Raw genomic sequence first — 17337 nt, 5'->3', positions numbered from 1 at the left:
TTAAAGGTGCTGTATGTAGGATTGACACCGAGTGGTTGAACTAGGTATTGCAGTCCAAATTCAAAATATTGGAGAGGGTTTTTTTTCACCCGGTCCCTCCTCCTCAGACTTGACGCATACGCAGGTTGCCATATTGACGACACAAACAGGAACGAGCACACCTGACGATGGAAAGCATTGAGCCTTACACTGTAAGTTGATCAGCTAATGTGTACGTTTGCAATATTTGTATTTTTTGCAAATTATAAACCACCTCATGTGTATTTTTATAAATCTGAATCTGCGTCTCATTTCGGAGGCTGCTGACGCATCCTCCGGAGGTCGCATTTGTCGGGACAAATACAGACGCATACATTGAGGCGGCCCAGTTGTAAACGTAATCAAGTAGACTGTTATTCATTGTGAGGTGTAAAATACTATAATTTATTTCTTACTTTGAAATCTAATGGTTAATTTTCTCAAACGAGACTGCCTCAATGAACTATTTCCCGCTCTGACCCCTATCGTTTGCCAGCTTCCATGATTGAAATGAAATACGCTCTGTTTCCCGCCAACTGGCAACCCGGGATGCCGAAATACAATTGGGTAAACTGGCAGTGGGCGGGTTTCACAAACCGAAACAGAGACTAACATTCCAGCCCGGAACGCACATTTTCAAAGGAGAATAACTGACTGTAGCATTGTTTTTCAGATAAACAAATATGTTAAATTAGCATGTTTCTTAAATATCTGCAAACATATTATGGTATTTTTATGCTTTAGTAGAGTCAAAAACTTACATACAGCACCTTTAATTACTGTTACATGTAGAGAGCAGATATAGACTTGCAGATGACCCTGTATAATTTACTTTTCCTCTTTAGAATCAGTTTCTATTTCAAACATATATAGCTAAATTAATCCAATATTGGTACTTGTAATTGTGTAACGTTCACTACTTCAGTTAACCGAGTAAAAGTGGAGCAGGTAGTCCGAGCTGGTGTAATTGAGTGGGGACAGGACTACTTTGCATATTCATGATTTTGTAGCCTATATAGTAAATTAGGTAAGGATGTAGAGTAAAGGCCAAAGTATACTTCGGGGGACCTCAAATGGAGTATGCTTTGAAAGGCTACACGTAAAGAAATAATTTTCACTGGAAAAGACGTTAAAATATGTCATTTTGATGATCAAAGATGAATTTTAAGGGATAAAATGAGCAACTACAGCTTTTTTTTAATCATCGTACCTGCTGTTCACACATACAGCGGCTTTCGTCTTTAACAGACAGCACGCACACATCAGCACTAAAATACCAGTCAACTCTGTGACATCAATAATGTGAACTGACCTTGAAACGCTGTGCCGCTTTCCCCATTTGCCCGGATGTCAAATTTGACAAAATATTTTGATTTCTGAGTGACAGGCATCAATCATTCACACAAAATGGATTTTTGCTTTTTATCCCTGACAATTCAACAGCACTGATTTAGCATTATTTCTAAAAATGGTCCTGTTCATACATGATCTCTAAACGGAACTGACCAGTAATGTTCCGGAAAAAAAGCTGTACCCTACTGGAGATGCGTTACCAAAACAAAACAAAAATCACAGGACTAAACTGTAAGTGTTGCTTGCCATTGCTCCCACAATGCTCTGTGTGGTTGATCCTAGAGTTTTACTATGTGGTTTGCCCCAGTAAACTCAGAGGAGCCGATCTCTAAAGCCCTATTCGCACGGGATTAAGATCACAGACAACCTCCGCAATTATTACAAATGACTGGAAGTCACCAGGTAATACTAATCCCGTGCGAATAGGGTTTAAGTCTGTATGATATTCTAGTCTCTGGATATGACTCAGGTTCCTTTTTCAATGCATGTCTGCGTTATTTTTATTGTCCAGTTTCATGAGCATGCACTGACAAACACACGAGAAAAGGTTTTGTGGAGATTTGCTTAACGCAAATGTTTGCCACTGGGATTTCCATTCGAATAATCTTTCTGTTGTCTAAATGTGCAAATATTGAGTAACACTGAGCAGGAAGACAAATGAGGTGGGCACACCACTGCGGATGACTATTATGCAACACACACTAAAAGCTGGGGTCCATTTGACAAAAATAGGACGCAAGTATCAGGCTAATTTACAAAATGCAAATGCTTCTTCAGGATGACTGCCAGCTGATAGTTTCGGTGGTTTATTCACTCACAGAATTGCAATGAGATTTCGGTCTGAGCTAATTCTTCGGCCACGAATCCCACCCGAAATAAAGTCATACCCTTAACAGAACCAACAGGAAGCAAACTCGAAGCTTTCACTTTCGCTATCTGAAAAAAAAATTCTCATCACATGACTGTGCTCACCACAGCAATAATCGCTCAGTTCAATGTTCAAGATCTGATTTCAAGCAATGATGATTCTGCTATTTTGCACAGTGAACTATTAGCACACATTTATTACAACAGAGAACCAGCATTACAAATGAAAACAGTTACCCGTAATCTAGCTCACAACCCATATGGTGGTCCAACTGTTTTCATTACAGGCGGTTGGATGAATCTAAAGAGAGTCTGTCACAGAAAAGAGCCAAGGAGCAGCGCTGAAATCTCCTCAAGGACAGCTGGGGTTAGCTGTAATCTGAACAAGACACGTTCAGCAGGTTTTAAAGGCCTTATCGCCATATCCATGCGTACAGCATCTAAAAACCCAATGATAGCTAAGTCATCCTAGTACCCACTTTTCTGTTTTGGGAAGCCTACGAGCAGCCCGGTTTCACGCTGGTGTGAAAGCAAGGGTTTGTCTAGTTTGTTAGACATCTCGTCTGTGGCTCGCTGGGAGATCTGATGCATTAGGTTTTGCTTGGCCCTGCTGCACTACAAAACAAGCGGCTATCGCAACAAATCTATAGCAACAGAAGTGGACAACAGTCAATGACTTTGCTCCGATCACTCACGTACGCATGGAAAAATGTATTTGGCTTACAAGGTCACGATCTAGTATTGCCTGAATTTCTATGACTTCTCTTTTATATTATCATCATGCCTTTTCCAGTTTTTTGTCATTACAAGAAAATGAATTTTACAAATCCAACAACAGCCATTTCTAGCTGGCTAAATATATTGGACATACTATAAAAGCTAGAAATGTCCATGGCTTTTTCAGGATTTGATGAATTTCCTTGAACTTTCTGATGTTGTAAAAGACACCACCATTGAAAAGTGCTTTGTGCTGAAGGGCAGGCAAAGGCAAATAACGTGTTTATTTATCACAATGTACACACTATATAGTCTATTCCAGGGGTTTTTGAACTGGGGTCAAAGTAGTGCTAGGCGTTCTGTATAAATATATTATAAATAATATAAATAATAAAAAATGAGATTTAAATAAAAATAATGAGAATTTGATGAACATGAACAGATAAATAATAAACAAAACACATTAACAGAAAGAAATGTACAGAAAAAACATTAAAAAAAGAAAACAAATGACTAAATAAAAAAGTTAAACGAGTAAAAAAATGAACAATTAACTTATTAACTAAATATTTAATAAATAAAGAAGCATTAAAAACATTTGCTTATATAATTAAAATAAAACAAGGTCAAATAATTTAAATAATGAATCTATTATTAAACAGCACAATCCCCCTCAGCTGCTGTTCCAGAAACAGCTCTAAACAGGATTCAAGTTTCACATCCCAATTAAACGAAACTGAAGCTATTTTAGGAACCAAAGCAATCTCTTTTATTTCAGAAGACATGTTTAACATTTAACAAAATATATTTATTTTTATAGACAGGAAGTGATTCTGTCAGTTACAGACTGAACCTTCGGCTGTCAACACCTTACAGAAGCATCTTACCCTTTCGAGAAAAAAATTAATAAATAAAAATACAATTGCAAATGAAGGAAATCTACTAAAAAGCTGCTGCACCTTTGTTTGTGCATCGCGCCTGACCAAAGTACACCAAACACTCAAAAACAAACTATATTTAAAATTCTCACTATTTAAAAACGAACGTCTTTCTAACGTTACGCTATCCTGTTAGCCTCATAGCTTAGCACTGTCAACATTTATTCCTGCTGCCACACACCAGTCAACGCACAAAAACAGCGTGAAATCCACTATACACACATTTTATCCTCATTACATGAAGGCAGAAATTAATTAAACATGTAAAGTGTAAAATACAACCATCATACAACAACAAATGTTGTTGTAAATCAATAGCTCGATGCAAATACAGGATGAGTCGCTGTGAGGCGAACCCTCAGCTGGCTAACGCGACTGCTAGCATCCGCTAAAGTCACTTCTTCACCGATACCATCCGCACTTACCAGGTCAAACCAGGCGATAAACGACCAGCAAACAGAATTATTCCAGTAGTCCTTGGTTCAAAAGAGGCGATGTGAATAACGATGATTACTAGCTACAGTGTTGGGCTGGCACTGCCAGTTTTAATGTGAGTAAGTTAGTTGATTCTGTGGAATGGAGACAATGTTAGTTACACACCCACAGCGATGCCACACTGACCCCGCCCCTCTCTCTCTCTCTCTCTCTCTCTCAGCATTTCAGCGTTCTCCCCAACACACTGTTTTCCAGAATATTCCATTAAAATAATTTATATTTCACACGATGTCACTTTTTTAAAATCTTAGATCAAACAGAAGCAGAGACAGACATGTTATAGTAGATGCTCATTGCTTTTAACAAGTCGCTTCATACATTCAAGCTTTCAAACGCATAAAACTTACATTAGAAATACATTATGGCAAAACTGTCATGGTGTCGATTTCATTGTTTTAACGTAAGGTAACACACTTCTGTTTTTAGTAGTAGTTATAAAAGTGTTTAACCACTGAACTGCAAGGTAATATATGAATAGATTGCATTACAAAAAGATGCACAAATTATTTGTTGCTTTAAACGAAAGAAAAACTCAACTCAAGCAATGCAATTCAAAACTGTCAAAAGGGAATATTATTTTACATGGTTCTGCAGCGCCACCCAGTGTTTGATTCCATACATGCATCGCATACTTTAGACAGGACCGGGGCAAGTTGTCACACAGTATACTCCACCAGTGAGTAACCTATTTTTCATAGTGAGTTTATTTTTGTAAAATCATTGTCTGTATAAACGCATACCTTCTATTAACTGCAAAAATGCAGTGGGGGGGGGGGGACATGGAACAGAAATTTTTTTTAAAGTAATATATCATACCATTGTTTTAAATTGTAATGAATAAACTGTATAAATGGATTGATTGTTCAAAATTAGCATATAGTGCAGTGGTTTTGACTCCAAGGCCCCCATTACCAAAGACAATATGGTACTTCTGCTACAATGACAAAAACTTTATCCACACAAAATAGTGGCAATATATTAAAATACTTAAAATAATTACAACTAATTAAAACAACTAAATTCCATAATTCCAGAAGATTCAGTATCTGTATGTTTATCACCATATACACTTTATGACCAAAAAATTGATATGACTCACAAATACCAATTTTTTTTCCAACAAACTATTTTCATATTCTTGAAAATCCATTTTCTAATCTTGATTTTTAGCGGTTTTACTTTATTTCAAAGGTTATTTTAATAATTGATGTCATCTTGAGACCCCCTTGAAAGTGTGCTGTCCTCCCTAGTGGATCCTAAATAATGATGTAGTTGTGTAGATATGAGAAATAGAACTATATGAGAAATAGGCTATAACATAATGGCAATCAATCAATCAATCAATCAATCAATCCCCTATATCTATTGACTGAATATTCATTTGGGTGTTCTTACATTTTTCTTTTTTCAATTATCATCTAAAGGATGTCTATTTTCATTTTCCAATTGCTCTATATCGTCGAAAGCATTTTTCTATGATAAGAGCTTTATTAGATGAATGCAGTGGATGTATTTTAGTGTTTAAGTATCACTGAGATACTATTATAGTTTTTATTAATAGTTTAAATTTTTTAAAAAATATTTTCTGTTTTGGTTTCAAGTTTAGGTAAAAGTAATAATAATAAATAATAAAATAATAATAACAAAATAATAAAAGTAATTTTGTTATATACAAATTTAATTATTATAGTCTTTATACATTTTTTACAATCGTTTTTATAAATTTTATTTCCGTTTTAGCTTTAGTTCTTGAGCTAAACTAAATAAAAATGAGAAATGTTGAAATAAAATAAGTTTAATAATATATTTTTAAAATTATTTTTCAGTCGTTGTGTATTTTATTATTATTATTTTTTTTTTTATTTTTTTTTTTTAGTTTCTATAATAACCCTGATGTCCTTAGACTAATCTCAGCATGAGCTCATCAAGTTAACCTTTCATCACTGGACAATAACTTTATCTGTCATCTGCCAAAATGTGGCCTCTTTTCTTACCTACCATTTGTGACTAAATTATATACAAAACCATATTATTACACAACTGACATTCAAATAAAACAATTAAGCAATATAAAGCAGACACACCCAGTGATTTATTTAAATGTTTATTGCTGTGTTTGAAGATTACACTCCTTGGACTTAAGTTGTGTTTGGTGGGTCAGCCCAAACACATAAACATTTCTATCATTTATTATTTAAATAGTAAAACAACAATTCTGTGATACAATACATAGGCTTCACTACTAAATTCTGAACAAGCTAGACTAGGCGAGGTGGTCTGTACGCAAGAACCTATTCTGTGTGCTTATACATACAATCTGATGTACAAGAGGAGACGAGAAACATTACATTTACCAAAAAGAAAAACACAGTCATACCAAACAAATGAAAACAATAGCTTACCAAACCTGCACACCTCGAAGAGGAGGCACGTGTAAGTTCATAATGTGCTGATAGGAGGGCTGATATGAAATAAAAAGCTTCATTTTTAAACACATGACCCACTGCAGGCCCCAAAGTTCATGTGCTCGTCGTGTCGGCGGTACATTTCCATATGTGTAAATATAGAGTATGATATGATTTAAATGGATGATATTATTGAATGCAGCTTTGTCTCTTTCACTTCACCATGAAGTACCAAATTCCAAAGTAACGAGTGAATAAGTTAAGAAAAAAAAAAGTTCCTCCGGCACTTTTGGGCAGATCAATGAGAAACAATATTTTTGCCTCTGTTTACCGGCTGAATGTTGTCATAGAACACAAAGTCTTTGTAGATATTATGTACACATCTTCGATATTTGTACTGTGAGAACTCTAAGATCTACTTTGACACTTGTGGATAGTATATCACAGTAGTTTCAAACAAGACAGTATCCAAATATAAGTGTCAGGACCCCTTTATATGCCACGACACAATGAATCAGACCGAGAACTGATGCTTCAGAAAACATTACACGTTGCAAAAATCAAATGATCGCTTCTTACAGATGGTGCTGATTCACAGGGACTTTTCTCTGCAGTAACTGCGCATTTGGCTCATAATTACATTGTATAAGATACATTTTTGTATGACTATAAATTATTCCACATTAATATAACTGGTGTGCTTGAAAGCTTCTCTGGATATATGCTTTGTCATGCTTTAAAAAATTGGTCCTCTGGTCTTCCACAGTTCACTGGAGATGCAATGCATCCCGCAGTGTTTTCAGCCTCGTGCATAATGGAGAACGATTAGGCCTCATACACCCTACAAAGGGACAAAAAACAAATATTTGAGAGGTTTAATATTGGGCTTTCTTTATCTGTTGTGCTTGGGCTTATACTGACACCTAGTGGTGTCGAGTCTTCTGAGTGCACATGACTTTAAAGTCAGCATGCAACAGAATTCGTAAAAGTGACATATTTTAGTGAAATGACTTTTCGAAAAAGAAAAGAAAAGTAGGCAGGACTTGATTTTATCTCTCAGATGAGGGAACGTTAATGTTTTTGAATAAGTTAATTTTTATAATAAACACTGCAATATTCCAAAAAATAAGAATTTTGATTTTATGGTGACATTTCATACCTTTTCAAGAGTATTTTTAAATTGCTTTTTAATAAACACTTTAAGAACAAAAAAACTGAGTGCACCTTTAATGTACCCCATCTTATTTGGGGTTTTCTGAATATAAATGTAAGACCTTTTTAAGACCAAGTACAGAAAACTTAAGGAAAGCATTGAATGGAGCACTTGAATAAATACCTTTGCTCTCAGAATATGGAAATAACTTTTACTGTTTTGTCATTACATGAAAAAAACAAAATGTTCTTCATCAGTATTTTTCTCTTGGTTTTCATCCACTCTTAAATCAAAATCCATTTACATGACAAGCAAAAAATGACATCAGATGAAAAAAAAAGAGTTTGGTTGGAACAAGAACAAATATCCGCCAGCTGGTTTGGTTTTCATAACCCACTGACAGATGTTTACTCTTGTTTCAAGCGTAAACTCACTCAATTTTGTTCAAGACTTAATATCTTTAATTTGCATGTTGATTTAATGATGTTTAGATATTTGCAATGGAAAACAAAACTAAAATACTGAAGAAAACTTTCTTTCTGCTGCAATTTAAGACCTTTTAATGCACAGAAACTTTGTTGTTGCATACAAAATTAGAGCATTTTAATCTAATAGAAAATGTTTATCTCTGTAATTTTTAATCAAACTATCATAACTCAATACTATAACTATAAAACCTTCCTTTTTGGCTGACATTGCAAATTGCCATCAACCCATTCCCAACAAGCTGATAGACAAAATAGTCCCTTTTTTTCTCATTGAATTTCGCTTGAATATTTAACTTGGGAAATATGTCAAAGTACATGAGTCATTTGGGTTTTGGGTTTTATGTTCGCAGTGCTGGCAGGCAGTCGTTTATATCTATTAACGTAGAAGCGATGTTTGAAATCTGCGAAAGTTTACTGAACGCTACCTGTGCTTGTCCTTCCAGATTTTGAACCACTTGACAAGGTTCTTAGTGCTCTGGAGCCTGGGGTGCAGGCAATACTCCTGACCTTTGAAACGGGACACATTCTCCATGGTGACACTGTAAACACATGGGGAAAATCACGGATGAGTGGATGGGAGGAGAAGATGGGTAACCAGGATGAGACAAGGGGAGAACATTAGTCATTCAAGCAACACAAACAATCAGCAGTGATACTCTTAAAGGCAGAGTAAGCGATTTCTGGTAGCCAATGTTGATATTTGAAATCACCAAAACAAACACGCCTCTACCCCAAAAGGGTCTTGCCCCTATTTTGATAGCTCCGCCCCACATATACGTACGCAACCCAGGCAACGATTAGTTCTGTGAAACAAAGCAAAACCAATGTTACACCGTGTCTACGGACGTGAGCGGCGCGGCGCGGCGCAACAAATCCCGACAGAAAACTGCTGCCGGGTTCTATTTATGACGTGCTGACACAAATTTCAAATGGTTTTCAACGGTCGTTTGATCGCGTCCAGTGTAGTCAGACTTTAGCTGTTGTAGACACGGTGACCTCGGCGTCCGATCGCAGGCCTCCGCTCCTTGAGTTCTCTCCAGCACTGGAAAGCTGATCCAATATTTTACACGGGTCCTACTTCTTGCCTTATCTTTCCGCAGACGTTTTCCTCTTTTGTTTTTTATCCGCCATCTCTATCTTTCTGTCGCTCGGCTCGGCTAATGTCCGTCCCATGCACTGAACGCGCTCTCCTCCACATTGCGAGTAGACACGCCCCTTATTGCTGATTGGCTACAAGTTTGTTTTGCTATTCGGCCCGAATCAGTTTTCTAAAGTGTTTTTGAAAAATCCCATACCCTGCCTTTAATACATTGCATGCATGCCATTAATCATAAAAATAAGAACAATACTTCTTTATTTGTTAATAAATGTCATTTTGCACTAAAGATTCGATTGAAATTATAATTTAAATTATATACAGAAGGTGGGACAAATCCTGACAAATCGTTCCTGGACTTTATTTCGGAGTGATTCTGAGGTGAATCATCACGAGCGCAGACTGGTAAACAAATACAAATTCAAAGCAGAATTCAATAGCGCAGCTTATTTTGCCTATTAAGAAGATATTTACCACATCGCTGGAATCACTGAAGCAAACTGACCAAGAGTGCCTAGTCTTTTATTTAGATTTTCACTTTATTATTCACCTGCGCATGCAGCCAAAAGAACATGTTTGTTGACTCTAAACTCTTCACTGGCCCCTTAAAACAGAGCAGGAGCTCTTGTGGGACACAATTTTCGTTTGAATTTAAGACATAACTTTACTATAGACTGATTTTAAATATCTCCAGCTCTGTAAATATGCTGCAATACCTACAATGGCCAGCAGGTGGAACAGAATGTATAATAATGTCTATCAAAAAGACATGCTTCTCACAAACACAAGTTTGCTTCACACCATAGAAAACATGTTTGGATCTTACAGGCTTCATAAACACTGTTCAGGCTTCATGCACGGTCACAACGTAACCATGCTAAGTTCATTTTGACTGTAGCATCTTCTAAGTGTGCCACTAAACTGTCATCCGGATCCTAATTGAAAATCCAGTTAAAACGGCTTCTGCTGGCAACTGATTTTACAAGGTTTATAGCTGATCTAAGATTGATGGTCATTAGATAATCCATGATGCATTTGGTGGCCGTTACCTGACAGCTACAGTCTGGTTAGAGCTGATTAAACTGGTGTGAACTGGATTGAGCTGGATCACAATGCTTGACCACCTCAAGATGAAATGACCTGTTTTATCTAGCAGGGTCTAGTGGCAGACAACACTTATTAAAGCCTACTGGAAATATCAGCTGCGTATAAATATATAATATTTACAGAGTAGCTAATTCTCGAGCTGTTAGTTAAAGAACCTACTACAAATCATAAACGGTCATAAAAACACAACACACACCAAACACTGACCCAAACGAGCAGATCAAAGATAGACATTTTTTTTTGCAACTCACAATATCATCTTTTCTTGGCAGTATGGATGTTTAGGCTTGATCTCCAGCTTTTGTACATCTTTGTACCGGATCTTCGGACCTTTTCTCGTGCATCTGCACTTGTATGCTAAGAAATCCAAAAAGCGCACGGTTTAGTCTCAAGAAAAATCATGCTGTAGATCTCACAAAAACTGTCAAGAGATTTATTTAATCTAAATTCATGTTGCACCCAACCTCAAAAAGAAAATGACATTTGAATAGAGAAGATAGAAATAGAAAGAAGTTACAGCTGCATAAAGAAAATAGAGCCTAAAAATGAATGTGTACACATTTTTACAAATGCATTCCTTTAATAAAACAGCACTATAAAAAATTAAGCGTACATGCAAACAATATATTTTATTTGCATTAGCATGCATTAATGTAATTTGTTAATTTTGATGTATTTCAAAAAATAGTAAAGGACAAGTACTGTAAATATGCATGATAGTTTTGTTTTCTGATTTTAACATTGTGTCTAAACAATAACTTTCACTGCTGTATTAATGAGAATTTATTTGTTTACTTTTTGCAATAACATAGGCTAATGAAAATTTGTGAGGTAAATGTGCTTAATTCTGATCGGGCTTACTTTTCTTTACTTTTTTGGTGAAATATAACATGGACATTTCTTCCAGAGATGCTTTCTGCATGTTCCCGGCAGCATTTTCTAACTTTCAAACGCATTCAAAACTGAACTGACAACGAGGTTGTACATAATAACAGCGCAGAAGACTGGCGTGATGGAGATTCATTAAAGTGCCATTTGCTGTTTTCCCTCGATCTCCTCCAGCAGGTGAGCTGCTGCTGAAAGACCCGTGACCTACATCTAATCCCTCATCAATCTTCTCTGCTCCATTCAGCATCATCTCGAAACAGCCTCTCAGGACACAAGCCAACAAGACTCATCCAGCAACACAAAGAGCCACTATTTACTACACTGGCCAGGTTTTGCAGAATGAACTAGATTGTCTGAGACAAGTGGAGCCTATTTAACAGTTGTACCAGCATAAAACGCTGTTATTCTGCGTGAAAAGTTAAAAACAAGAGATAAAATAGAAGCATAAATTTGTTAAATACTAAAATCATGCACTCCGAATAAGACCGAAACAGCTAAAACGCCGCATTCTGTAAGCTATTGATTGACACTTTAACCCTACATAAAAAAAAAAAAAGAATATTAAAAAATAAATAAATAATAAACATGGCACACACACTCACCCTCTGTGTTGAGTGAATAAACGGCGATAACCAGCAAAAGTAAAGCGGCCGTACAGCGATTCATCCCCAATAGTTTGTTGAGAAGCTCCAGCAGCCTCCGGTTTGTTTGTACCACTCAAATCCAATAATCGAGATGCTCAAACTGTGAGAGTGTGAGGATAAACCCGTCTCTGTCTCTGAGATGTTGAATGCGCTCCCAGTCCGCGACACGCCACGCTCTTCTCAATCTGACGAGCTGCTCTCGAGCTCTGCGCTTCTATAATAAACACACGCTCCAGCGCCTCATTGATATGCAGAGCCCGCCGACGAATTAATTGTGGCCGTGTCTCCAAACCGAGCGAGTTGCCTACCTAGAAAGCATTTTGGAATCGTTTGAATGCAGTCGAGGCTGCCTAGGTAGGTTTTGAGACACGGTCTACATCTATCGCCAGAGAAAAAGCGATACAATTGAGTTAAAAAGTTTATTAGGAGAATCTGTACGTTGTCAGGGGAGATAATTGCATTGGCTTTCATGCCGTCTCACTTAATTTGTTATCTCTGATTCTTGCCCATGAATAAAAGCTCAGTTTAGCAAACTCTTTCTTTTTGTAACCCAGCAAATCTATACAAACTGGACATCATAATAGTCTTTAGTAAGAGTGTTTTCTTAAGAACATCTTTAGACCTAAATACAAAACATCTGCATTTAACTTCTTGGACAGTTAGGTAGTTTTAAAAAATAAAGTCTCTGTGAGACTTTCCTCAGTAAGAATTAGAGCTATAATTAAGTAAACCTGTGAATAAACACTTTTTTTTTTTCATAATTCTTAAATGTTAAAAAAGCTGTTTTTAGATTGTTGTTGGTGATAGTGTTATGCGCATAAAATGTTTTATGCTAGTTTCACCAATAAAGCTGCTTAAGTGTTATTTTGTGCTTCTAACCAGGGTTTGTGTAAAAACTCTGCGGACAATAACCTCATCCCAGCTGTCATCAGCCATGCCTCAGTCCATTTCATGTCTGTCTGTGGCCCATCCAAATGTGAACTGAAAAGCATGAAAATCATATGTGAAGCTGCCCTTCATGCTGCCTGACTGGATATAATAGACACTTAATGGTAACAGACAATGTCAATGCACCTCTTTAACCCAAATCAGCTACCACTGTCAAGGGCATTTATGTTGTCAGTCATACCAAAAACACAGGCAACTATATCTATTTTTTATTGTTTACGTCATAATGCTGAGATTGTCCACTGACAGCTACATCAGAGATCAAACGCTTAAGAAATCTGGAACATTTAAAATCAAGCCACTGTGAAGAATACAGTACAAAGGAATTTTTTTTTTTCAAAAATGTAAATAAAGATTATCATGTATGTTTTGGAAGGAAATACTACATTTCAAATGTTTAATCGATTTGCTGCTTCTTAGTGATCAATTGTGAAATTTACTGAGTGACATTTCTACAATTTCTACAATTTCATCACATTAACAATGAACATGATCTACTAATGTTTGACAACCACAAAGTGTCACAATACATTTTGTCTACATTCTGACCAGTATTTCTACTGTTTTATTATTTAAACCCTAAAAATGTTTCTGAAAAATGTTGTTTGAAAAGTATGCAATATATTGCTAAAATACAAACCACTTGATATTTTAGCAGTGACTTTCAGTTTTTAGTGTGCCAAATAGAGTCCAAATACTTTTGGAGCTGGACTTAACAGAAGCTGATTTAACCAATCACCAGTCACCAATAAAACATTTTAACTGGCAAATGCCTCTATATACAGTAGATTAAGCAATAAGCAGCAAACAAGGAGGCAAAATGCACATGGTGTTTTAAATAAGGGGATGATCCAAAATAAACATACATAATTCTAAAGAAGGCTTTAATGAATCAAATCTTCTGCTTTAACTCTGTCCCAGCCACCTGCTGGCATCAATGCAAAACACTCTCCATTGATCACTGCCTCACCTTCCTCCAGGTCTGTGAAAGGACCCAACTGACCCTTCACAATATGTAACTCATTCCAGGCAAGCATTTTGGAGCAATTACTTTTGGTATGTTTATAAGACCCGTCTAGACCAAAGGCCATTTTTGGCATACAGTCCTTCCTTCTTCTCTTTGAAAAATGTTTGTTTGCAACAGCGATCAGAGAAGAGGATTCAGAAAGATCACTGAGATTTGTCACAGCTGATAATGAATGCAATAGTGTCTCAGTCGTTGTATAATTATTTAGAAAAGGGAGATGCATAGATCTCTGGTTCTGGAGGATTGCAAGTCTGTTCTGAAAGAGTTGCAGGCTGCAGGGAAAAAATGCATTTGCTAAATGCAAAAAACATAAACATATTAATGTTTGCATGACAGCAACTGTTAATGGCTTCACATATAATTCACTGGCATCAAGCGTCCAATCAAATTTGACAGTATTTGGCACATATTCATCTGTCACTGGATAGAAGCAAGCCAAATCATCCTTAAGCCTTTAGTTTTGTCTCTTTTGATTTGGTGTTAAAAATGAAAGGTGTGAATGCTAAGCGAATCAGGACTAAATGTATCATTTTCTTTTTCAGTCCGGACCAAAACAAGTGTAAACACACCCTATTAATATTAACCTATTAATACATTTAAATTTTTTGTGTTTAAGTGCATTTTACTTTTTGTACTGTGTTGGGCCATCACAGGAAGTGCAGTACAATCTGGGTTCTGAAGCAAAACTAGTTTAGAACTCGTTGCAAATCAAGCAGACTGGCCAGGTTGCGTGTCATGCTCTCGTCCTGGAAATCCAATTACAAAATGTGAAAAAATATCCAGACTAAATATGATTCACTTGCAACAAGGATAAATATGTGAAATTTTTAAAAACAAGCAGACAAGAAGACCGAGACCCCTGAAAAGGTGGGCCTCGGTCCACTTCCAAATTAACTCTGGTGGGGTTTGACTGAAATATGAATGCAATGTGGGCCAAATACATCTAAATGAACCATAAACAGGATGTGATGACACAAGATGAAATGGATAAAATGCTCAAGCACACCTGGTTCTTCTAGTCATAGAAGCTAAAGAATGTTGCCCGTTACAGGTACAGGCGTCAAAACCACCTATGGAGGAATTCCTGGCACTGTTTTCACTCCTTGACACATTTTATAAGGTCTTTGTCAGTTATCAGCTTGTAAAAAATACCACCATGTTTACACACATACAACAAATGTATTTAACCCAGCGCACAGCAATTTTGGATGTTCGTAAGTTTGCGAAATATACATCATAAAAGTGGCCCAATCAGGTTGTGACTGTATGCTTAAGCCTTTAGTTTGGTCTCTTTTGATTTGGTGTTAAAAATGAAAGGTGTGAATGCTAAGCGAATCAGGACTAAATGTATCATTTTCTTTTTCAGTCCGGACCAAAACAAGTGTAAACACACCCTATTAATATTAACCTATTAATACATTTACATTTTTTGTGTTTAAGTGCATTTTACTTTTTGTACTGTATTGGGCCATCACAGGAAGTGCAGTACAATCTGGGTTCTGAAGCAAAACTAGTTTAGAACTCGTTCATATTTCTTGATGCCGCACAGTAGTCAAGTCATATTCATTTATAGGGAACATTTGACGCGTGTACTGCACAATGAAATAAATCAACTCATAATATAAATTTATAATACTACAATAAGACAAAGCACTACAATATATATATACAGTATATATATATATATATATATTACACTAACTCGAAATGCTATAGTCAGGCAGGATTGAAATGCTCGAAATGCTATAGTCAGACAGGATTTTAATATATAATAGTACAGGAGTATCAAATGCACAGTGGTATATCTAATGCCTCTGGAAGCAACAAAGAAATCATGATCACCTTTAAACTTTAATCAGGACTGTGAAGTGGACAGAAGTAATTGCTTTGAAGATTTATGACAGCCAGAGGAGTAGTGATGGAAAATGTTGGAAATCAAGTGGCACCAAACCTTTTAGCGCTTTAAAGCAACAAATAAACAAATTCTTTAATGAACTGATATTAGTAAATATAGGCCAGTTTTCGGGAAAAAGTTTTCCTGTAATTGGTGCCAGACAGGAGCCTAGCGACTGCATGTTGTTTCATCTGCAGGCGAAACTGAGATGAATGACAGATTCTCATTTACTGTACAGAGATTATTAAATGAAAGGTTTTAAATTAGCAGTAGCCCTGAGGTAGAAAATCATTTCACAACATCATTTATTAGTTATATTTTAAGACCTAGAGAGCCTAAATACAGTTTTTGTCTTCCTCTCATTTATTTAGCTGTAGAAAGATTTTAGCCTTGCAATGTTTAATAGTAACAAAGAAGAAAAAACTTTTTGAAACAAATAAGGCATTCTAAATAAATAAATAAATAAATACATATTGACCAAATATAAGTATAAAGATAAAAAAAGTGCCCAATGCAGAACCTTGGGGAACCCCGAAGGTGATAGATACCAAAGTATAAGAGAAATTTCCAATCCTAACAGAAAATGTTCCATATTTAAAGGTGAAGTACTACACAAATAAAGTAGATTGTAACTTTTGAGCAGTGCTTGCTTTAGATGGCCAGCTTTGGTAGATTCTATGATGTTCTTTGACTGGCAGTCAAAATTATTTTCTAAACATTTTTATTCTTCTATTCTTTCTCTTTCATTAATGGACCTATCCAACAACACAGTCCATTAGACAGAGCACATAACAGGCGAATGGCGTAAGGTAGAGAGAAATGTGTTTTGTCCAAATCTGGCTCAAAAGTGAAGCCAACAGCACTCCCCAAGACCTCTCTGATGTTTTTCCAAGCGTGATTGCTCTGTTAGAGCCAGGAGGTTTATTTGACTGGGTGTGACTGATGTAATACACCTGCACCCTGTGATAAACTCATGTCTTTTAAAGACCTTCTGTCCAAACATCACATGCCATACTCATCAAACCTGCCAAAGCAGGGAACATATTTGAAGGCCCTGGCCAGAGGCAGGAGTACCAGCGCAAGGCTGGTGTTTAATCCAGATTGCATGTGTCATGAGCTTAGTATAGTTCCTGGGAAAATAAAGCCTGACTGATTTTAGCTGTCAGAGACTGCGGTCCAGAAAATCATCCCACTACAGTGTAAATAAACAGCAGTTAAATAACCTGATTAATCCCACAAGGCCTAGCACTCTCTCTCCTTTCCTCTCTCTCGCTCTCTCTCTCTCTCTCTCGCTCTCTC

At 36.5% G+C, this 17337-nt stretch overlaps 2 protein-coding genes across 2 annotated transcripts in view; both read right to left on the bottom strand.

The window, feature by feature from the left end:
* fam13b (family with sequence similarity 13 member B) overlaps positions 1 to 4494 on the bottom strand; it is a 67922-nt gene extending 63428 nt beyond the window's left edge. The window contains exon 1 of the mRNA XM_016553658.1: positions 4319 to 4494. The gene's annotated coding sequence lies outside the window, so the exon portion shown is untranslated. The remainder of the gene's footprint in view (positions 1 to 4318) is intronic.
* Positions 4495 to 6659: 2165 nt separating this feature from the next.
* Positions 6660 to 12391, bottom strand: LOC107741068 (C-X-C motif chemokine 14-like). Its single transcript, XM_016553656.1, has 4 exons — positions 12128 to 12391; positions 10889 to 10994; positions 8860 to 8973; positions 6660 to 7634 (listed from the first exon to the last, which is right to left on the bottom strand). Exons 1-4 carry the CDS (start codon positions 12189 to 12191, stop codon positions 7619 to 7621), a joined length of 300 nt encoding a protein of 99 aa, XP_016409142.1. The 5' UTR covers positions 12192 to 12391; the 3' UTR covers positions 6660 to 7618.
* Positions 12392 to 17337: the final 4946 nt, after the last annotated feature.

Source organism: Sinocyclocheilus rhinocerous, unplaced genomic scaffold (assembly GCF_001515625.1).
Source record: "Sinocyclocheilus rhinocerous isolate Xijiao unplaced genomic scaffold, SAMN03320098_v1.1 scaffold44, whole genome shotgun sequence".
NCBI lineage: Eukaryota > Metazoa > Chordata > Actinopteri > Cypriniformes > Cyprinidae > Sinocyclocheilus > Sinocyclocheilus rhinocerous.
Note: the sequence above shows the minus strand (reverse complement) of the source record. Positions and strands in the feature narration are given on the sequence as shown.